We start from the raw sequence: 21,613 nt of genomic DNA, 5'->3' as shown, positions 1-21,613 counted from the left end.
TGACGTCTGCCGCAGAAGAAAGCCGCACGGGGACGTGGATTAGGGGTGGATGGCAGGAAAGCTGCCTTGGAAGCAGCCACCGTAGCAACAATTTTGTTCAGCTCTAACCCAAATAAGAGGGAACTCTCAAAGGGAAGTGCTTCTAGGGTTTTCTTACAATCAGAGTCCGCCTTCCAGGAGCGGAGCCACAGAGACAGACATGCCGCCACAGCCAAAGCGGACAAGCAGGAGGTAAGGGTAGTGGCATAAAGTGCAGCCTCCCCCAAATAGAGTGCGTCCTAATGCACAGTGCCAATAGTAGGCAACAGATCACCTGCACTAACCCACTCTTCAACAGTATCTGCAAGGGCCACCCAAGCAGAAGCCAGGGTAGGCGGAGCCACCGCCCCGGATGTGGTATAAATGAGCTTAAGGAAGTTCTCCAACTTCTGATCAGCTGATTCCTTAAGGGACATGGTTGGGATGGGGAGAATAGAGGATCACACAATCTTAGCGACATGGGGGCTGTTTCCCATTAGACCCTATCCTCCTGAGGGAGGGGGTAAAGGGTGGCAAATTATTTAGGAATAGTAAATTTTCTTATTTGGTATCTCCCAGGCCTCCAAGAGGGTATCCTCTAAGTTCTTATACTTAGGGAATACATACTTTTTGGGGAAAAGGGGAGGGGATGGTGACCGGTGCACAAGTCGTTGGAAGTATATCGATTAGAGAGAAATATATGAATCCACAATAGCAAGTAGAATTAGAGGGAGAGAGCTCCCTGGTTTAGAATAATTTTTCTAGTGGAGGTGCACCCTAGAGAGTAAAATAGGTTACTGTAGGGGAAAGAGGAAAGACTCTCTCTTTGTTGGGGCACTCTTTAATGATTTAAAGTTTGAATGTTAATATAGTAATATTACATGGATGGAGGGTGGGTGAACCACACAAATCACTCACCCCTATGCTGCCAAATCGGCATCAGACTGTGAATACTAGAGAACAGTGTTTTCAGGAGAGCAGAGTAGGAGCACCCTAGAGCGGGGCTCCCTCTTAGTCCTGTCTATGTAAAGATTAATTGGATTAAAATATAACTTTTAATAATCACTTAATAAAAATAGCTAGACAAACATGTAAACAAACATGAACATATATACATATAGACAAACATGTACGCAACAGTATGTATGTCTCCGCGTATGTGGCCAAATATACCCTGAGGACTATAAGAATCGGGAAAGGAGAGTGTAGTGAGTGTGCGATCCCCTTGGAAAAGGCTGCTCACACTCAACTACATCCCAGCAGCTAATTAATTCCTCAGTTTTAATGTGACTGGGCCTGTATATGAGGGGATGGTATGCAGAGGTTTTGATACATTCAACAAATGTTGCTAAAGTCTTGTAGCAAAGAATTTTGACAACAAGGTTTATTTCTAACACAATTACTCATGAATAGGAAAGGAATATATATGACGTATATACACACGTCAAAATTCCCCCTTTACATTGATGGTCCTGTCATTACCACGGAGAACATGTATAACCACATTTCAAATAATCCGGTACCAGTATTAGATACAGTCAACAATTTTGGTAGAGAATTGCCACTGCATTGATGGTCCTGTCGCTGCCACGGAGGGCAAGGACAACCACCGTTGAAATGTTCTGGTACCAGTATTCAATACAATCAATAGCTGTTGCTAAGGTATCACAGCTAAGTTCTAACACAATAGGAAAGAGAGTGTATTAATTGATTCTCTATGCAAGGAATTTCCCTTGGCATATTGTGGTCCTGTTGCTGCCACGGAGGGCATAAAAAACCCACTAAAATTCTAAATCCAATGTGCAGTACAGCAGAACAGTCAGTATATGTAACAGAAATATGCACACTTCTTTTGGAGGGTATCAGTATGTGGTATCCACTACCGTCTGTCTAATTGACTGTAAATTTGTTAACCACTTACTCACCCACGGGGACCCACGGTATAATGGTGGGGTAGAGTAATATGCCACTCTCTTATGGTGTCACCTGTTACTATTTGAGGATAGTCGAGATAAAGAATAGTATAAGGGATAGTCTGAAGATCCCTTGGGGTTGTAGTGAGGTACTCCCAAACCGACTTTATATACCCGAGCAAGAAAGGTTGTGGGGCCTGGTTTCAACGTAAAGGTCTCCCTCTCCGTCAGGCAGGTCCCTCGTCCAGTGGTCCAGCTACCACCTTGGTGGGCTTTTATGGGTATTGTGGGGGAACACCTCCCCCTGGGGTTCTCAGGGAAAGTACAGCTGGCTCAGCGGGCCCTTGGGTGCCAGGCGGCTGCTGCCCAGCTTTATATACCTCTCCGTCAGGGTGGAATTAATACATTATTTTCTGAAGAGGTCTCCCTTCTTCAGAAAGTGCTTTCTACACCGCTGACTGGCTGCCACCCGTATTGTCCGGGAGGGCCCTTAGGGTATGGCGGGTGAGCGGGCCTGTGTGCACGTGAAGGGGATTCCTAGCTGTGGAGCCGAAAAAGAGGGGGTACTGCTGTCCAGTAATATCCCTATGCCCTCCTGTGTGGAGATACTCAGACACAGGGTGGTTTTTAGGAATAGATTCTGGGTGAGTGGCCCCCGAAGCAGGGAGAAACCCCAGAAGGGCTAAGGGGTAATGTCGGGTCGTATGCTGCTGTCCTCCACATGTGACTAGGTACAGAGGTGGAGGGTGAGCGATACTGGAGGATCCCGACGGAAGAGGTAGGTTGGTGAAAAAAAAAAAAAAAAATTGGAAAGATAGTGGTCCCTGTGTCGACAGGAGCTGCAGGAAAACGACAGTGGTAGAAGTTGCCCAAATTCCTGGTGTCATACCCTATTACTGTGGCTATGGATCCCAGTGGTAAGCAAAGAATGGGGGGTACACTAGAGATGACTATGTGGCCTGGTAATAGGTATATACAGGCTGTGCTATTTGGTCGGCATCTGCTGCGCGCGGGACCATTCACCTGCCGGCAATAGGAGGGTACCTTTAGGCGCGCTGCTGCGCCTGTGATCTCCTGCGCTGTCTGTGATATCCCCGCCACTGGTTACCTCTGTGTAGGCGTCCGTGCGGTCGGAACACCGCTGCTGCCCGTCGAGGGCACCGGTAGTCTGATCCCGTCTACTTGGTGTGCGGGTGGGTGCGTCTTACCCGGAGAGGTAAAGACGCTGCTGGCTGTTACTGCTGCTGTGTGGAGGCGCGCTGTAAGGGCGTCACTCCGAAATCACCTACGATCGTTTCACCTGGGGTCAGGCTTCTTCAGGGTCAGTGTGTCCCTGAAGAAGCCTGACCCCAGGTGAAACGATCGTAGGTGATTTCGGAGTGACGCCCTTACAGCGCGCCTCCACACAGCAGCAGTAACAGCCAGCAGCGTCTTTACCTCTCCGGGTAAGACGCACCCACCCGCACACCAAGTAGACGGGATCAGACTACCGGTGCCCTCGACGGGCAGCAGCGGTGTTCCGACCGCACGGACGCCTACACAGAGGTAACCAGTGGCGGGGATATCACAGACAGCGCAGGAGATCACAGGCGCAGCAGCGCGCCTAAAGGTACCCTCCTATTGCCGGCAGGTGAATGGTCCCGCGCGCAGCAGATGCCGACCAAATAGCACAGCCTGTATATACCTATTACCAGGCCACATAGTCATCTCTAGTGTACCCCCCATTCTTTGCTTACCACTGGGATCCATAGCCACAGTAATAGGGTATGACACCAGGAATTTGGGCAACTTCTACCACTGTCGTTTTCCTGCAGCTCCTGTCGACACAGGGACCACTATCTTTCCAATTTTTTTTTTTTTTTTTCACCAACCTACCTCTTCCGTCGGGATCCTCCAGTATCGCTCACCCTCCACCTCTGTACCTAGTCACATGTGGAGGACAGCAGCATACGACCCGACATTACCCCTTAGCCCTTCTGGGGTTTCTCCCTGCTTCGGGGGCCACTCACCCAGAATCTATTCCTAAAAACCACCCTGTGTCTGAGTATCTCCACACAGGAGGGCATAGGGATATTACTGGACAGCAGTACCCCCTCTTTTTCGGCTCCACAGCTAGGAATCCCCTTCACGTGCACACAGGCCCGCTCACCCGCCATACCCTAAGGGCCCTCCCGGACAATACGGGTGGCAGCCAGTCAGCGGTGTAGAAAGCACTTTCTGAAGAAGGGAGACCTCTTCAGAAAATAATGTATTAATTCCACCCTGACGGAGAGGTATATAAAGCTGGGCAGCAGCCGCCTGGCACCCAAGGGCCCGCTGAGCCAGCTGTACTTTCCCTGAGAACCCCAGGGGGAGGTGTTCCCCCACAATACCCATAAAAGCCCACCAAGGTGGTAGCTGGACCACTGGACGAGGGACCTGCCTGACGGAGAGGGAGACCTTTACGTTGAAACCAGGCCCCACAACCTTTCTTGCTCGGGTATATAAAGTCGGTTTGGGAGTACCTCACTACAACCCCAAGGGATCTTCAGACTATCCCTTATACTATTCTTTATCTCGACTATCCTCAAATAGTAACAGGTGACACCATAAGAGAGTGGCATATTACTCTACCCCACCATTATACCGTGGGTCCCCGTGGGTGAGTAAGTGGTTAACAAATTTACAGTCAATTAGACAGACGGTAGTGGATACCACATACTGATACCCTCCAAAAGAAGTGTGCATATTTCTGTTACATATACTGACTGTTCTGCTGTACTGCACATTGGATTTAGAATTTTAGTGGGTTTTTTATGCCCTCCGTGGCAGCAACAGGACCACAATATGCCAAGGGAAATTCCTTGCATAGAGAATCAATTAATACACTCTCTTTCCTATTGTGTTAGAACTTAGCTGTGATACCTTAGCAACAGCTATTGATTGTATTGAATACTGGTACCAGAACATTTCAACGGTGGTTGTCCTTGCCCTCCGTGGCAGCGACAGGACCATCAATGCAGTGGCAATTCTCTACCAAAATTGTTGACTGTATCTAATACTGGTACCGGATTATTTGAAATGTGGTTATACATGTTCTCCGTGGTAATGACAGGACCATCAATGTAAAGGGGGAATTTTGACGTGTGTATATACGTCATATATATTCCTTTCCTATTCATGAGTAATTGTGTTAGAAATAAACCTTGTTGTCAAAATTCTTTGCTACAAGACTTTAGCAACATTTGTTGAATGTATCAAAACCTCTGCATATCATCCCCTCATATACAGGCCCAGTCACATTAAAACTGAGGAATTAATTAGCTGCTGGGATGTAGTTGAGTGTGAGCAGCCTTTTCCAAGGGGATCGCACACTCACTACACTCTCCTTTCCCGATTCTTATAGTCCTCAGGGTATATTTGGCCACATACGCGGAGACATACATACTGTTGCGTACATGTTTGTCTATATGTATATATGTTCATGTTTGTTTACATGTTTGTCTAGCTATTTTTATTAAGTGATTATTAAAAGTTATATTTTAATCCAATTAATCTTTACATAGACAGGACTAAGAGGGAGCCCCGCTCTATGGTGCTCCTACTCTGCTCTCCTGAAAACACTGTTCTCTAGTATTCACAGTCTGATGCCGATTTGGCAGCATAGGGGTGAGTGATTTGTGTGGTTCACCCACCCTCCATCCATGTAATATTACTATATTAACATTCAAACTTTAAATCATTAAAGAGTGCCCCAACAAAGAGAGAGAGTCTTTCCTCTTTCCCCTACAGTAACTTAGGGAATACAGCCAGAGTCTGTCTGGGACGTTTAAAAGTCAGTCCTGAGGACCGGGGCGGTTCAGAAGGGTCCTGTAAACTTAAGACCACTTTAACCGCTGTTACCAAGGCAGCTGCATCAACGCGTGACGAGGCGTGTCCCCCCCCTTGGGGTGTTATCCTAGTCATCGTCCCTGTCGTCAACCAGTTGCCTCTTCTCGTCCTGCTTGGCTGAGTGCTCTCCGTGTCCCTCCACACGTGCAGCAGGCAGGAAGAGAGCAGTGGCGGGAACTTGTATGTGTATACCATTCCTAATGTCCCCGGGGGAGGGGCTATGTAATTGGAGCCTACTCCCCCTACTAGCAAATGGCCACCCAGGGAATAATGACCTCATGCGGCACCATTAAAATGGTGGTGATCCGGCGCACGCCCCCATTTTCTGGTGACACTGCCCACACACACCATTTCCCTAGGGTGGTCCAGCAGCGGGGATGGAGGACCAGTTCATCCGCTTGCTCTTGCAGCCCGACGGTTGCCCCCACCGGTCTGCTACATCGCGTATGCTCCCGGGGTATAGGGGGAGGAGCAGCCTAGGCTGTGGGTGGATTATAGGGGGAGGAGGAGCCTGGGCTGCCCAGAGGCAAAAGTTTTAACTGTAGGTGCCCAGTCCTACATCCAACCTATTCGCAGCATCATCCCGTTCTCCCCTAGTAGTAGCACGTTTATTTATAAGGTGCCACAAAGTGTCCGCAGCGCCATACATAGCAAACAAAAAAACAAATTACAAGGTAACGTACAGGGTGTGTTGATAAATACAGTATAAATAGGGGTATAGCTGGTAGAACTAAAATCAGCATCAGTTCAGAAGTAGGTGTGGAAATTGTCAAGGAGACTGAAGATGAAGTAGAGGAAGGGAAGAGCAGGACAGGAGCACAGGTGAGGTAATGAGGTAGGGTGAGTACGTGAGGAAGGAGGACCCTACTCATAAGAGTTAACATACTAAAAATAGGTGGGTGGACGAGCGAAAATGAGATTTATGTCTTACCTGGTAAATCTCTTTCTTCGAGGACATCAGGGGCCACAGCTTTACTTTGGGTAATAGGAGTGGGAGTGAGCTCCAGCACCCTAGAGGATAACTTTAACTGCCTCCCAGGCAGTCAGGCTCCTCCCCTCCTATACCCCGCCTCCAGGCCACGGACCTCAGTTTTTTAACAAGCCATGGCAGGAGACAGGAGAGAAGGAAGAGAAGCACCACACAGAAACACATTCTGAAACATGTTAGTACCCTCAACAGAGGAGTAATATATATATATATAACCAGTGAAACGTAACTTGTAACGTAACTGAAGCAGGCGCGGCAGGGAGGGATCCCTGTGGCCCCTGATGTCCTCGAAGAAAGAGATTTACCAGGTAAGACATAAATCTCATTTTCTCCTTCGGGAGACATCAGGGGCCACAGCTTTACTTTGGGACGTCCTAAAGCAGCCACCTATGGGTGGGGACGCGCCTGCGCCGCAGCCAACACGCTCTGCCCGAAGGCAGAGTCCTGGGAGGCAAATGTATCAAAAGCGTAAAAACGCACAAAAGTAGCAGCTGACGACCATGTCGCAGCTCTGCAAACTTGCTCAGCTGTAGCACCGCCCCGAACAGCCCAAGACGCTCCCACAGACCTAGTGGAATGTGCCCGGATACCAGCCGGAACCGGGAGAGAGGCACCCAGGTATGCCTGCCGGATGACAGAACGAAGCCAGCGGGCAATAGTCTGTTTAGTGGCCGGCCATCCCCTCTTTTGAAAGCCATACAGCACAAAGAGGGAGTCCGTCTTGCGAAAGGACCGGGAGCGGCTCACATAGATGCGCAGCGCCCGTACAACATCCAAGGATGATTGATCCAAAGATGCATCTGGCCCTTGAAAGGCCGGAACCACGACTTCCTGGTTAACGTGGAAACTGGACACCACTTTTGGTAAGTGAGAAGGGACAGTACGAAGAACCGCCCGGTCATTGTGTAAGACCAGGAAGGGGGACTTACAAGACAGGGCAGACAGATCGGACACCCTCCGAGCTGATGCTATTGCCAATAAGAAAACCGTTTTCCAGGTGAGCCAACACAGGTCAACTGACCGCAAAGGCTCAAACGGTGGTTTCTGGAGTGCAGATAGCACAAGGGAAAGGTCCAACGGAGCAACCGGGGGGACAAAGGGAGGCTGGATACGCAGAACCCCCTGCATGAATGTGCGGACATCCCGCAACAGTGCTAATCGTCGGCGAAACAAGATGGACAAAGCCGAGACTTGAACCTTCAAGGTAGATAAGCGCAATCCAGCCTCTAGGCCCTTCTGTAAGAAGGATAGAATCCGAGCCAGGCGGTAAGACTTAGGATTGAAGTGGCGAGTCCTACACCAAACGAAGTAAGCCCTCCAAACCCGATGGTAAGCTCTCGCAGAGGAAGCCTTTCTTGCTCTAAGCATAGTGGAAATTACTCGAGCATTAAACCCCCTAGATCTCAAGAGGGAGGTCTCAATAGCCACCCCGTCAAAGCCAGACGCCTCAGGTCTGGATGCAGACACGGACCCTGAGAGAGAAGGTCCCGACGCAGAGGCAAGCGGATCGGGGGGGCCACCGACAGAGCCTGGAGGTCTGAGAACCAGACTCGCCTGGGCCAATACGGGGCCACGAGGATCAATGTGCCTCCCTCCGCCTTCAGCTTGCGAATCAGTCGCAAGAGGAGGGAGAATGGCGGGAAGGCATACATCAGCCTGAACGGCCACGGAGCGGACAGAGCGTCCACCAAGATGGCGGCCGGGTCGCGGGCCCTGGCTCCGTAAGAGGGAACCTTGTGGTTGTGTTGAGAGGCCATCAAGTCCACCTCGGGTAAGCCCCACCGATGTACCAGCATCTGGAAAACCTCCTGATGGAGGGACCATTCGCCGGCATTCAGTGTTTGACGGCTTAGGTAGTCCGCCTCCCAATTCTGGACTCCCGGAATAAAGACCGCCGATAGAGCTGGAATCTTCTTTTCCGCCCACTGAAAGATGCGGGATGTTTCCATCATTGCCGCCCTGCTGCGGGTGCCACCCTGGTGGTTGATATAAGCCACTGTGGTGGAATTGTCCGACTGGACCTGCACCGGACGACCCCTCAGCCAGGGTTCTGCCAGGCAAAGGGCTCGGAAGACCGCCCTCAGTTCGAGGACATTGATTTGGAGCTTGGCCTCCGATGTGGACCAAAGGCCCTGGAAAGACCTCTGGCAAGTGACCGCTCCCCACCCGCGGAGACTGGCGTCCGTAGTGAGAAGGGTCCACTGATGGATCCAGAATGGGCGTCCCAACGTGAGGTTCTGGTGTAGGAGCCACCACGAAAGAGAGAGACGGGTTGTCGGTGATAAGGTTATCACCTGAGATCGGAGAGAGAGGTAGGATCCCGACCACTTGGAGAGGATCTCCTTCTGAAGGGGGCGGGAATGGAACTGGGCATATTCTGCCATGTCGAAAGTCGACACCATGGAACCCAGTACCTTCATGCAGGCATGTATGGACACCCGTCGAGGATGGAGGAGCCGACGGACTCTGGACTGTAGAATCAGACGACGGTCCTCCGGCAGGTAGATCCTCTGATGGATGGTGTCCAACCTGGCCCCCAGGTGAAACATCGACTGTGCCGGAATCAATGAGGACTTGACCCAATTGATGATCCAGCCGTGTCGCTCCAGAAGCTGTATCACCACCCTCAGGTGGTCCTGGAGAAGTTCTGCAGACGGAGCAAGAATCAACAGGTCGTCCAGATATGGGAGTATCCGGATCCCCTGGTTGCGCAGACTGCTGCCCATTACTGCCATCACCTTTGTGAACACCCGGGGAGCAGTGGATAGACCGAATGGTAGGGCTCGGAACTGGAAATGTTGGTCCAGGATGGCAAAGCGCAGGAACCGCTGGTGTTCTGGGCGAATGGGGATGTGTAAGTACGCATCCTGAATGTCCAGGGATGCCATGAAGTCTCCTGGCTGAAGGGCCAGGACAATGGAGCGCAGAGTCTCCATCCTGAACTTTGGAACACGTACAAACTTGTTTAGCTTCTTTAAGTTGAGTATGGGCCTGTAGGAACCGTTTGGTTTCCTGACCAAGAAGAGGCTGGCGTAAAACCCCGAACCCCTTTGGGACAAGGGGACGGGTATGATGACTCCTGTTTGAAGCAAACGTTGGACTGCCAGTTCTAGCGCTTTGCGCTTTTCCGGGTCTGATGGAAGACTCGTGGAAAAGAACGATGTTGGTGGGCGATGCCAAAAAGTTAAGGAGTAGCCCCGAGAGACCACCTCCTGAACCCACGCGTCTGTGGTGGATTCCAACCAGATGGGGGAAAACTCCGCCAGGCGACCGCCCACCCTGGGGTCCTCCCGGTGGGGCCCCCCCCCGTCATGCAGTGGGCTTGTCCGCCGGCTTAGGGTCAGGGCGTCTTGTGGCCCAGGGACGTCTGCCCCTAGCACGGGAGGATCTGCCTCCCTGGGAAGATCTGGAGGAGAAGGACTGTCCTCTACCACGGCCCTGAAACCGAAAGGACTGAAAGGCCGGCCGGGGCCGTGTAGTCGGGGTGGATGGTAGGAAGGCAGTCTTTGATGCTGCCACCGTAGCCACCATCCTGTCCAGCTCAGGACCAAACAAAAGGGAACCATCGAATGGAAGGGCTTCCAAGGCCCTCTTTGAATCCGTGTCCGCCTTCCAGGAGCGCAACCAAAGTGATCTGCGAGCAGCCACTGCTGAAGCTGACACCCTGGAGGAGAGAGTAGCGGAATCAAGCGCCGCTTCGCCTAAGTAGAGGGCAGCCTGATGTATCAATTCTATAGTCGGCAGAAGGGTATCTGCTGGGGCCCCCTCAGACACCCCTGTTTTGAGGGCAGCGGTCCATTTAGTTAGAGCCATAGCCACCCAGGCTGACGCCAGGGCCGGCCTGCCCGCTGCCCCTGCCGTGGTGTATATCAGCTTCAGGAAGTTTTCCAACTTCCTATCCGCCGTATCCTTAAGAGACGCTGTAGGTATGGGCAACAAGGAGGCTTTAACCAGTTTTGCCACATGAGCGTCTACCCTGGGGGCTGTCTCCCAGGGGATCCTGTCCTCCTGGGGGAGAGGATAGAGGAAGGAGAAACGTTTGTGAATGATAAACTTCCTATTAGGGACCTCCCAAGCTTCCTTAATGACCGAGTCCAGGTTATCGGACTTGGGAAAGCGACTGAAGGAGCGTTTAGGGCGCTTAAAGATAGGGCCCGACTCCGCAGGCGGGTCAGCCTGGTCGTCTACTAGCAGGACCTTCTTAACCGCTGTAATCAGGCCTGGTACATCAAGGCGAGACGGGGGGTCCTCTCCAACACAGGCATCCCCTATGTCAGCGGCGACGTCAATGGCGTCATCGACTGCCTCCTCCACATAGTCATCATCATCATCGACATCGTCTTGCTCCTCCTCCTCCTCATCGTCAGTATCCTGCCCGAGGAGGGGGCGGAGTGGCGACGGTCTTCTAACTAAAAGCCTGCGTGTATCTGCGGGCAGTGGACCCTCCCCCTGGGCATCCAATGCTGGGGGGGCTGCACTCGCTGCCGATGAGGACGGCATGGACCGCTGGGGCAGCGCAGCCGAGACTTTATCAACTAGCTGCACCATCATCTGCACAAGGGATGAGGCCCAAGCAGGCTCCTGAGAGGGGGCCGTAGGCGTGGGCAGCGCCTGCGCATTGTAGCAGCCTGCGCATACGCCGTCCTGTACATAGTCCAGAGGAGATAGGCCCGCATTACAGGCTGTGCATGACAGCAATGCTGGGGCGTCCCCCTTTTTGGACTTGCTCTTTGGCATAACTACTGTAAGTACAGGAGGGCTGAGTACAAAAAGACACCAAATACACTACTGCAGCAGCTATTGGGTTAATAAGCACACATATACAGCAAGCATACAGAGGCATACAATGCAAATAGAAGTCAATGGCACTAGGCTCTTGCAGCAGCTATGGCTGACTGGAGCACTAAATAACTGTGACCTGTGTCCCGCAGGAGAGGTACAGGGGGGACTTGCCCAAGCCTCCTGGCAGTGAAAGAGTGGAACCCCGGGTGGCACTGGAGCTTCTCCGTGTCCCTCCTCACGTGCAGCCAGGCAGACAGGAAGGGATGTCAGTGGCGGGAACTCTCTGTGCGCCAAGCACAGTTCCCTGCCTACTGTCCCCGGGGGAGGGGCTGATGTGGGGGGAGCCTCCTCCCCCTGCTAACAAATGGCCCCAGGGAAGGTGTCCACATGCAGCGCTGGTAAAATGGCGGGGATCCGGCGCGCGCCGGGCGGCCCCGCATACCAGCGCTGCTGCCCACAAACTAGTTTCCCTGGTGGTCCAGCGGGACGGGCGGCGAGCCGGCCGACCGCTTGCTAGCACAGCCGGCGGTCACCCCTCGCCGGCTGTAGCAGCCATCTCTATGCGCCTCGCTGCGCTATCGCACACGCTCCCGGCGGGGAGCGTGTATTACTCACAGTGCCGTCCCGGTTCTCTGAAGCGGGCGCCTGTGGTCCCCGGCGTCCGGCTGTGGCTGTAGGCTCCCCAGTGCCCGGGGGCCGCTGCAGGTCCCCACCCGCGGGTGGCGATGCAGCGCCGGACCCGGGTGTTGGAGCCAGCAGTGCAGGGGTCTATTCAGACCCCCAGCGCTGCTGCTCTGACACTTACAGTGTAAAAAAAAAAAAAAATTAAAGTTATGGCTGCTAAATAGCAGCCCCTCTTTTGGGTGCATCTGGCTCCTGCCAGCACCCTAGAAAAACTGAGGTCCGTGGCCTGGAGGCGGGGTATAGGAGGGGAGGAGCCTGACTGCCTGGGAGGCAGTTAAAGTTATCCTCTAGGGTGCTGGAGCTCACTCCCACTCCTATTACCCAAAGTAAAGCTGTGGCCCCTGATGTCTCCCGAAGGAGAAATACAATAGGATAAGTAGGAACGGAGGGGAACGGAGGCAGGATAGGAGGATCAAAAGAGGTTAGGAGGAGGGATAGGCTAGTCGAAAAAAGTGAGTTTTGAGGGAGCGCTTGAAGGAGGTAAGGGAATCAGAAAGCCTGATGGGTGGCGGGAGGTTGTTCCAGTGCAGGGGGGCAGCGTGAGAGAAGTCTTGGACACGGGAGTGGGAGGAGGTGATTAGGTGAAAGGTCAGTCGGCGGTCAGCGATGGAGCAAAGAGGACGGGAGGGAGTGTGGATAGAGATCAGTGAAGAGAGGTAAGGAGCTGTGGAGGAGGAGAGAGCCTTGTAGGTGGTGGTGAGGAATGGTCTGATGCGTGAGATGTTGCGTAGGTGAAAGCGGCAAGACTGTGAGAGAGCACGAATATGGGGGGTGAAAGAGAGGGAGGAGTCAATGATGACACCGAGGCAGCGCGTTTGGTCGGTGGAGGTGATCTCGGTTTCACCAATGCTGATGGAGATAGTGGGAGAAGAGGGGATGTTCGGGGGATGAAAGATTAGAAGTTCAGTTTTAGCCATGTTTAGTTTCAGGAAGCGTTGGGTCATCCAGGCTGAGATGGCCGTGAGGCATTCGGAGACATTGGACAGGAGTGATGGGGATAAGTAATAAATGGACAAAATAATAAATCAGTCCTAGCGCCTCCAGCCGGTCGCCACACATTATGCACAAGTTACATCTGGATGGAATCTTCTTACCGAGACTTAAGGTTCTGGCCGTGGTGCATCAGCAGTTCATGAGCCCAAATCAGATAGAACTCCAGGTGCCGGGAACGCTCGATCTGTGACGCCAGATGTACCAGGAGTCTCTCCACAAACAGCTCCGGGAGAGAGGCGCAGAGGACTTTAACTGCAGGAAACCCAAACATGGGATGGCACTTATACCAAAGGCAGGAAACGAGGCGGCACCATGCATACATGGCTACACATAGCATATATACACTCACCATCCGTACTGGGCACACTCTCCAGTGTCTCCTGTAGGAGGCACTCCTCATTCATCCTCGCCGCCATTACAGGAGCAGGAAACGAGGCGTCACCATGCATACATGACTACACAGCGCATATACACTCACCATCCATACTGGGCACACTCTCCAGTGTCTCCTGTAAGAGGCACTCCTCATTCACCCTCATCACCATTACAGGAGCAGGAAACGAGGCGGCACCATGCATACATGACTACACAGCGCATATACACTCACCATCCGTACTGGGAACACTCTCCAGTGTCTCCTGTAGGAGGCACTCCTCATTCAGCCTCATCGCCATAACAGACGCAGGAAACAAGGCGGCACCATGAATACATGACTACACACAGCGCATATACACTCACCATCCATACTGGGCACACTCTCCAGTGTCTCCTGTAGGAGGCACTCCTCATTCAGCCTCATCGCCATTACAGGAGCAGGAAATGAGGCGGCACCATGAATACATGACTACACATAGCATATATACACTCACCATCCGTACTGGGCACACTCTCCAGTGTCTCCTGTAGGAGGCACTCCTCATTCAGCCTCATCGCCATTACAGGAGCAGGAAACGAGGGGGCACCATGAATACATGACTACACATAGCATATATACACTCACCATCCGTACTGGGCACACTCTCCAGTGTCTCCTGTAGGAGGTACTCCTCATTCAGCCTCATCGCCATTACAGGAGCAGGAAACGAGGCAGCACCATGCATACGTGACTACACATAGCATATATACACTCACCATCCATACTGAGCACACTCTCCAGTGTCTCCTGTAGGAGGTACTCCTCATTCACCCTCATCACCATTACATGAGCAGGAAACGAGGCAGCACCATGCATACATGACTACACAGCGCATATACACTCACCATCCGTACTGGGAACACTCTCCAGTGTCTCCTGTAGGAGGCACTCCTCATTCAGCCTCAGCGCCATTACAGGAGCAGGAAACGAAGCAGCATCATGAATACATGACTACACACAGCGCATATACACTCACCATCCATACTGGGAACACTCTCCAGTGTCTCCTGTAGGAGGTACTCCTCATTCAGCCTCATCGCCATTACAGGAGCAGGAAACGAGTTGGCACCATGCATACATGACAACACACAGCGCATATACACTCACCATCCGTACTGGGCACACTCTCCAGTGTCTCCTGTAGGAGGCACTCCTCATTCAGCCTCGCCGCCATTACATGAGCAGGAAACGAGGCGGCACCATGCATACATGACTACACAGCGCATATACACTCACCATCCGTACTGGGAACACTCTCCAGTGTCTTCTGTAGGAGGCACTCCTCATTCAGCCTCATCACCATTACATGAGCAGGAAACAAGGCGGCAACATGCATACATGACTACACATAGCATATACACTCACCATCCATACTCGGAACACTCTCCCAGTGTCTCCTGTAGGAGGCGATCCTCATTCAGCCTCATCACCATTACAGACGCAGGAAACAAGGCGGCACCATGAATACATGACTACACACAGCGCATATACACTCACCATCCATACTGGGAACACTCTCCAGTGTCTCCTGTAGGAGGCACTCCTCATTCAGCCTCATCACCATTACAGACGCAGGAAACGAGGCGGCACCATGAATACATGACTACACACAGCGTATATACACTCACCATCCATACTGGGAACACTCCAGTGTCTCCTGTAGGAGGCACTCCTCATTCAGCCTCATCGCCATTACATGAGCAGGAAACGAGGCGGCACCATGAATACATGACTACACACAGCGCATATACACTCACCATCCGTACTGGGCACACTCTCCAGTGTCTCCTGTAGGAGGCACTCCTCATTCAGCCTCATCGCCATTACAGGAGCAGGAAACGAGGCGGCACCATGCATACATGACTACACACAGCGCATATACACTCACCATCCATACTGGGCACACTCTCCAGTGTCTCCTGTAGGAGGCACTCCTCATTCAGCCTCGCCGCCATTACATGAGCAGGAAACGAGGCGGCACCATGCATACATGACTACACAGCGCATATACACTCACCATCCATACTGGGCACACTCTCCAGTGTCTCCTGTAAGAGGCACTCCTCATTCACCCTCATCACCATTACAGGAGCAGGAAACGAGGCGGCACCATGCATACATGACTACACAGCGCATATACACTCACCATCCGTACTGGGAACACTCTCCAGTGTCTCCTGTAGGAGGCACTCCTCATTCAGCCTCATCGCCATAACAGACGCAGGAAACAAGGCGGCACCATGAATACATGACTACACATAGCATATATACACTCACCATCCATACTGGGCACACTCTCCAGTGTCTCCTGTAGGAGGCACTCCTCATTCAGCCTCATCGCCATTACAGGAGCAGGAAACGAGGCGGCACCATGCATACGTGACTACATATAGCATATATACACTCACCATCCATACTGGGCACACTCTCCAGTGTCTCATGTAGGAGGTACTCCTCATTCACCCTCATCGCCATTACATGAGCAGGAAACGAGGCAGCACCATGCATACATGACTACACACAGCATATATACACTCACCATCCGTACTGGGAACACTCTCCAGTGTCTCCTGTAGGAGGCACTCCTCATTCAGCCTCATCGCCATTACAGGAGCAGGAAACGAGGCAGCATCATGAATACATGACTACACACAGCGCATACACTCACCATCCATACTGGGAACACTCTCCAGTGTCTCCTGTAGGAGGTACTCCTCATTCAGCCTCATCGCCATTACAGGAGCAGGAAACGAGGAGGCACCATGCATACATGACTACACACAGCGCATATACACTCACCATCCGTACTGGGCACACTCTCCAGTGTCTCCTGTAGGAGGCACTCCTCATTCAGCCTCGCCGCCATTACATGAGCAGGAAACGAGGCGGCACCATGCATACATGACTACACAGCGCATATACACTCACCATCAGTACTGGGAACACTCTCCAGTGTCTCCTGTAGGAGGCACTCCTCATTCAGCCTCATCGCCATTACAGGAGCAGGAAATGAGGCGGCACCATGCATACATGACTACACAGCGCATATACACTTACCATCAGTACTGGGAACACTCTCCAGTGTCTCCTGTAGGAGGCACTCCTCATTCAGCCTCATCACCATTACATGAGCAGGAAACGAGGCGGCACCATACATGACTACACACAGCATATATACACTCACCATCCATACTCGGAACACTCTCCCAGTGTCTCCTGAAAGAGGCGATCCTCATTCAGCCTCATCACCATTACAGACGCAGGAAACAAGGCGGCACCATGAATACATGACTACACACAGCGCATATACACTCACCATCCATACTGGGAACACTCTCCAGTGTCTCCTGTAGGAGGCACTCCTCATTCAGCCTCATCACCATTACAGACGCAGGAAACGAGGCGGCACCATACATGACTACACACAGCGCATATACACTCACCATCCATACTCGGAACACTCTCCCAGTGTCTCCTGAAAGAGGCGATCCTCATTCAGCCTCATCACCATTACAGACGCAGGAAACAAGGCGGCACCATGAATACATGACTACACACAGCGCATATACACTCACCATCCATACTGGGAACACTCTCCAGTGTCTCCTGTAGGAGGCACTCCTCATTCAGCCTCATCACCATTACAGACGCAGGAAACGAGGCGGCACCATGAATACATGACTACACACAGCGCATATACACTCACCATCCATACTGGGAACACTCTCCAGTGTCTCCTGTAGGAGGCACTCCTCATTCCCCCTCATCGCCATTACATGAGCAGGAAACAAGGCGGCACCATGAATACACACAGCGCATATACACTCACCATCCGTACTGGGCACACTCTCCAGTATCTCCTGTAGGAGGCACGCCTCATTTAGCCTCATCGCCATTACAGGAGCAGGAAACGAGGCGGCACCATGCATACATGACTACACATAGCGCATATACACTCACCATCCATACTGGGAACACTCTCCAGTGTCTCCTGTAGGAGGCGCTCCTCATTTATCCTCATCACCATTACAGGAGCAGGAAACGAGGCGGCACCATGAATACATGACTACACACAGCGCATATACACTCATCATTCATACTGGGCACACTCTCCAGTGTCTCCTGTAGGAGGCACTCCTCATTCAGCCTCATCGCCATTACATGAGCAGGAAACGAGGCGGCACCATGAATACATGACTACACACAGCGCATATACACTCACCATCCGTACTGGGCACACTCTCCAGTGTCTCCTGTAGGAGGCACTCCTCATTCAGCCTAATCGCCATTACAGGAGCAGGAAACGAGGCGGCACCATGCATACATGACTACACAGCGCATATACACTCACCATCCGTACTGGGCACACTCTCCAATGTCTCCTGTAGGAGGCACTCCTCATTCAGCCTAATCGCCATTACATGAGCAGGAAACGAGGCAGCACCATGCATACATGACTACACACAGCATATATACACTCACCATCCGTACTGGGAACACTCTCCAGTGTCTCCTGTAGGAGGCACTCCTCATTCAGCCTAATCGCCATTACAGGAGCAGGAAACGAGGCGGCACCATGCATACATGACTACACATAGCATATATACACTCACCATCTGTACTGGGCACACTCTCCAGTGTCTCCTGTAGGAGGCACTCCTCATTCAGCCTCATCGCCATTACATGAGCAGGAAACGAGGCGGCATCATGCATACATGACTACACAGCGCATATACATATACACTCACCATCCATACTGGGCACACTCTCCAGTGTCTCCTGTAGGAGGCGCTCCTAATTCAGCCTCGCCGCCATTACAGGAGCAGGAAACGAGGCGGCATCATGAATACATGACTACACACAGCGCATATACACTCACCATCTGTACTGGGCACACTCTCCAGTGTCTCCTGTAGGAGGCACTCCTCATTCAGCCTCATTGCCATTACATGAGCAGGAAACGAGGCGGCATCATGCATACATGACTACACATAGCATATATACACTCACCATCCGTACTGGGCACACTCTCCAGTGTCTCCTGTAGGAGGCACTCCTCATTCAGCCTCATCGCCATTACAGGAGCAGGAAACGAGGCGGCACCATGCATACATGACTACACACAGCATATATACACTCACCATCCGTACTGGGAATACTCTCCAGTGTCTCCTGTAGGAGGCACTCCTCATTCAGCCTCATCGCCATTACAGGAGCAGGAAACAAGGCGGCACCATGAATACATGACTACACATAGCATATATACACTCACCATCCCTACTGGTAACACTCTCCAGTGTCTCCTGTAGGAGGCACTCCTCATTCGGCCTCAACCCCATTACAGGAGCAGGAAACGAGGCGGCACCATGAATACATGACTACACACAGCGCATATACACTCACCATCCGTACTGGGCACACTCTCCAGTGTCTCCTGTAGGAGGCACTCCTCATTCAGCCTCATCGCCATTACATGAGCAGGAAACGAGGCGGCACCATGCATACATGACTACACATAGCATATATACACTCACCATCCGTACTGGGCACACTCTCCAGTGTCTCCTGTAGGAGGCACTCCTCATTCAGCCTCATCACCGTTACAGGAGCAGGAAACGAGGCGGCACCATGAATACATGACTACACAGCGCATATACACTTACCATCCGTACTGGGCACACTCTCCAGTGTCTCCTGTAGGAGGCGCTCCTCATTTAGCCTCATCGCCATTACAAGAGCACGGGTCCACTCTCTCCCACGCAGAGCCCGGTGTACACTGCCAGCTGTCACCTCCTCGTCCAGGTGGAAAGGATCAAACACTGAACTGGAGTCCAGGGAGTAGATGAGGAGACCCTCGGTGGAGGTGGCAGCCCAGCTGCGCCCTAGTGAGATGGAAGAGATATATGGGAGATACCCAGTAATGGCAGGACCCCTCATGTGCTCCCATACATGCCCCTAACAATGGCATCAGAATGTGTTATAATGTCAGGACTAGTGCCCTCATCCCCTCTGTAGTACCACAGCCTGTACAATGTCAGTGTTAGATTGCCCGCACAGTGCCCGACTCCACAGTACTCCGCTCCGCACGGGGGAACCCACACAAGACCGCCCACCCGTGCATTGGCCTGTCCCACATTCCTGTAAAGTGCAGTGTTACATGGTTTGATTGGCTCACCAGTTGGAGAGAAGTGTAGGGAAGTCACACGGATTTCGGGCTTGAAATGTCGGGAACTCATGTCACCTGTAACACACATCACAGGAAGTGTCACCAATCATGTGCAATGTCTCAATAACCAATGTCTGGTATCTGCAGATTGGGCCTCACCTCTGCGGACTCCAGGAAGATTTAGATGGACTCCATCCTCATCTCCAGCCCCCTCATCAATCAGGGCAATACTGCCAAAGTCCGTCATCTTACGCCGGTCTAAGTACGCCTAGCACAGAATACCAGCAGAGGGGTGTAAATAAGCGAGACACGAAAGATAGGGAACAAGCTAAAAGAGGGCAAGCCCAAGGGGGGCAGGGGGAGACACAGGAAAACCCAGGGGTCAGGCAAGCAGGTGGTGAGCATTAGGAAGAGCCGGCTGGAAACAGTAAAGAGTGAGCATTGGAAGGCTGGGTCAATTCTGTAGGGATCGAAGGGAGCAGGGAGGCCTTGGGAGGTATTGGGACGGGGCAGGCGCAGGATCGGAGTGCGGGGAGGCTTCGTGAGGTATTGGAAGAGGGCACGGGGAGGGGCGCGGGATCGGGAGGTATTGGGACGGTGCACGGGGAGGGCGCGGGATCGGGAGGTATTGGGACGGTGCACGGGGAGGGCGCGGGATCGGGAGGTATTGGGACGGTGCACGGGGAGGGCGCGGGATCGGGAGGTATTGGAACGGGGCATAGGGAGGCCTCGGGAGGTATTGGTACGGGGCACGGGTAGGATGCAGGATCGGAGCACGGGGAGGGCGCGGGAGGTATTGGAACGGGGCACGGGGAGGATGCAGGATCGGAGCACGGGGAGGGCGCGGGAGGTATTGGGACAGGGCACGGGGAGGGGCGTGGGATCGTAGCGCGGGAACAGAACGCGGGGAGGGTGCGGGATCGGAGGGCACGGGAACGGAGCGCGGGAACGGAGCGCGGGGAGGGGCGCGGGAACAGAACGCGGGGAGGGTGCGGGATCGGAGGGCGCGGGAACGGAGCGCGGATGGCCTCAGACATCACTAACGGCACAGAATGATTTTTGCTAGGATTGTAACAAGGCAATGATGAGCCCAGACTGTGGCAGCTGCAGCATGGCAAAATCAGTGACCTTCGTGCTCCTTAAAGGGAGAATGATAGATAATAAGTGGGCGTATGGAGAAGCCCAGGCCACAAGGTACATTACTGTCCTCACCTCCATGGCGTCCAGAGAATGATTACAGGAAATCTCAAACTTTTTGGCGAGAAGCTGCTCGTGGACGTGGTAGATACACACGAATCTGGAGGCCCCACCAGCTAGCAGCGCCTGCCCGTTTGCCGAGTAGCACAAAGCCGTGTACGCCCTGGGAAACAAACAGAAAGCGTCAGCGTTACCGGTCAATGCTGACGGGATACAGGTGGAGCTCGGTCTGCGCCATCACTTACTTCCCCTTAGAGGAATGTTTGGCAGTTACTTTGTCCAGCTCCTTGCGGCCCAGCTCCAGGTCGTGTCTTCCCTCGATGGAGCCCACCTGACTTCCCTTCTCTGGGTCCCACATGGTGATGTGACCATCCAGAGAAGCCACCGCCAGCTCCCCGCCATCAGGACGGAAGGTGACAGCAAGTGCTGGGAGAGAGACAGATGTATGGGAGAACGACAGATGACAGACAACATAGGTACTGACACCACCTCCGCCCAACAGCGAGCTGCAGATTGGTTCATCCCCCCCCCCCACCCCCCACCTCCTCATCTACCTCCTGAACCCATCTCTCTACCTCCCTGGGGAT

General features: G+C 52.7%; 1 protein-coding gene across 1 annotated transcript in view; it reads right to left on the bottom strand.

Annotated features, from left to right (window-relative positions):
• PWP2 (PWP2 small subunit processome component) overlaps positions 1-21,613 on the bottom strand; it is a 49,988-nt gene that overhangs the window by 11,512 nt on the left and 16,863 nt on the right. Inside the window, exons 14-19 of the mRNA XM_083171442.1 lie at positions 21,272-21,452; positions 21,042-21,189; positions 19,989-20,097; positions 19,839-19,904; positions 19,327-19,545; positions 13,350-13,500 (exon numbers count right to left, since the gene is read on the bottom strand). Coding sequence (XP_083027568.1) covers positions 13,350-13,500; positions 19,327-19,545; positions 19,839-19,904; positions 19,989-20,097; positions 21,042-21,189; positions 21,272-21,452 — 874 coding nt within the window. The remainder of the gene's footprint in view (positions 1-13,349; positions 13,501-19,326; positions 19,546-19,838; positions 19,905-19,988; positions 20,098-21,041; positions 21,190-21,271; positions 21,453-21,613) is intronic.

The sequence above is a fragment of the Crinia signifera genome, chromosome 2 (genome assembly GCF_055691185.1).
Source record: "Crinia signifera chromosome 2, ASM5569118v1, whole genome shotgun sequence".
Taxonomy (NCBI): Eukaryota; Metazoa; Chordata; class Amphibia; order Anura; family Myobatrachidae; genus Crinia; species Crinia signifera.
Note: the sequence above shows the minus strand (reverse complement) of the source record. Positions and strands in the feature narration are given on the sequence as shown.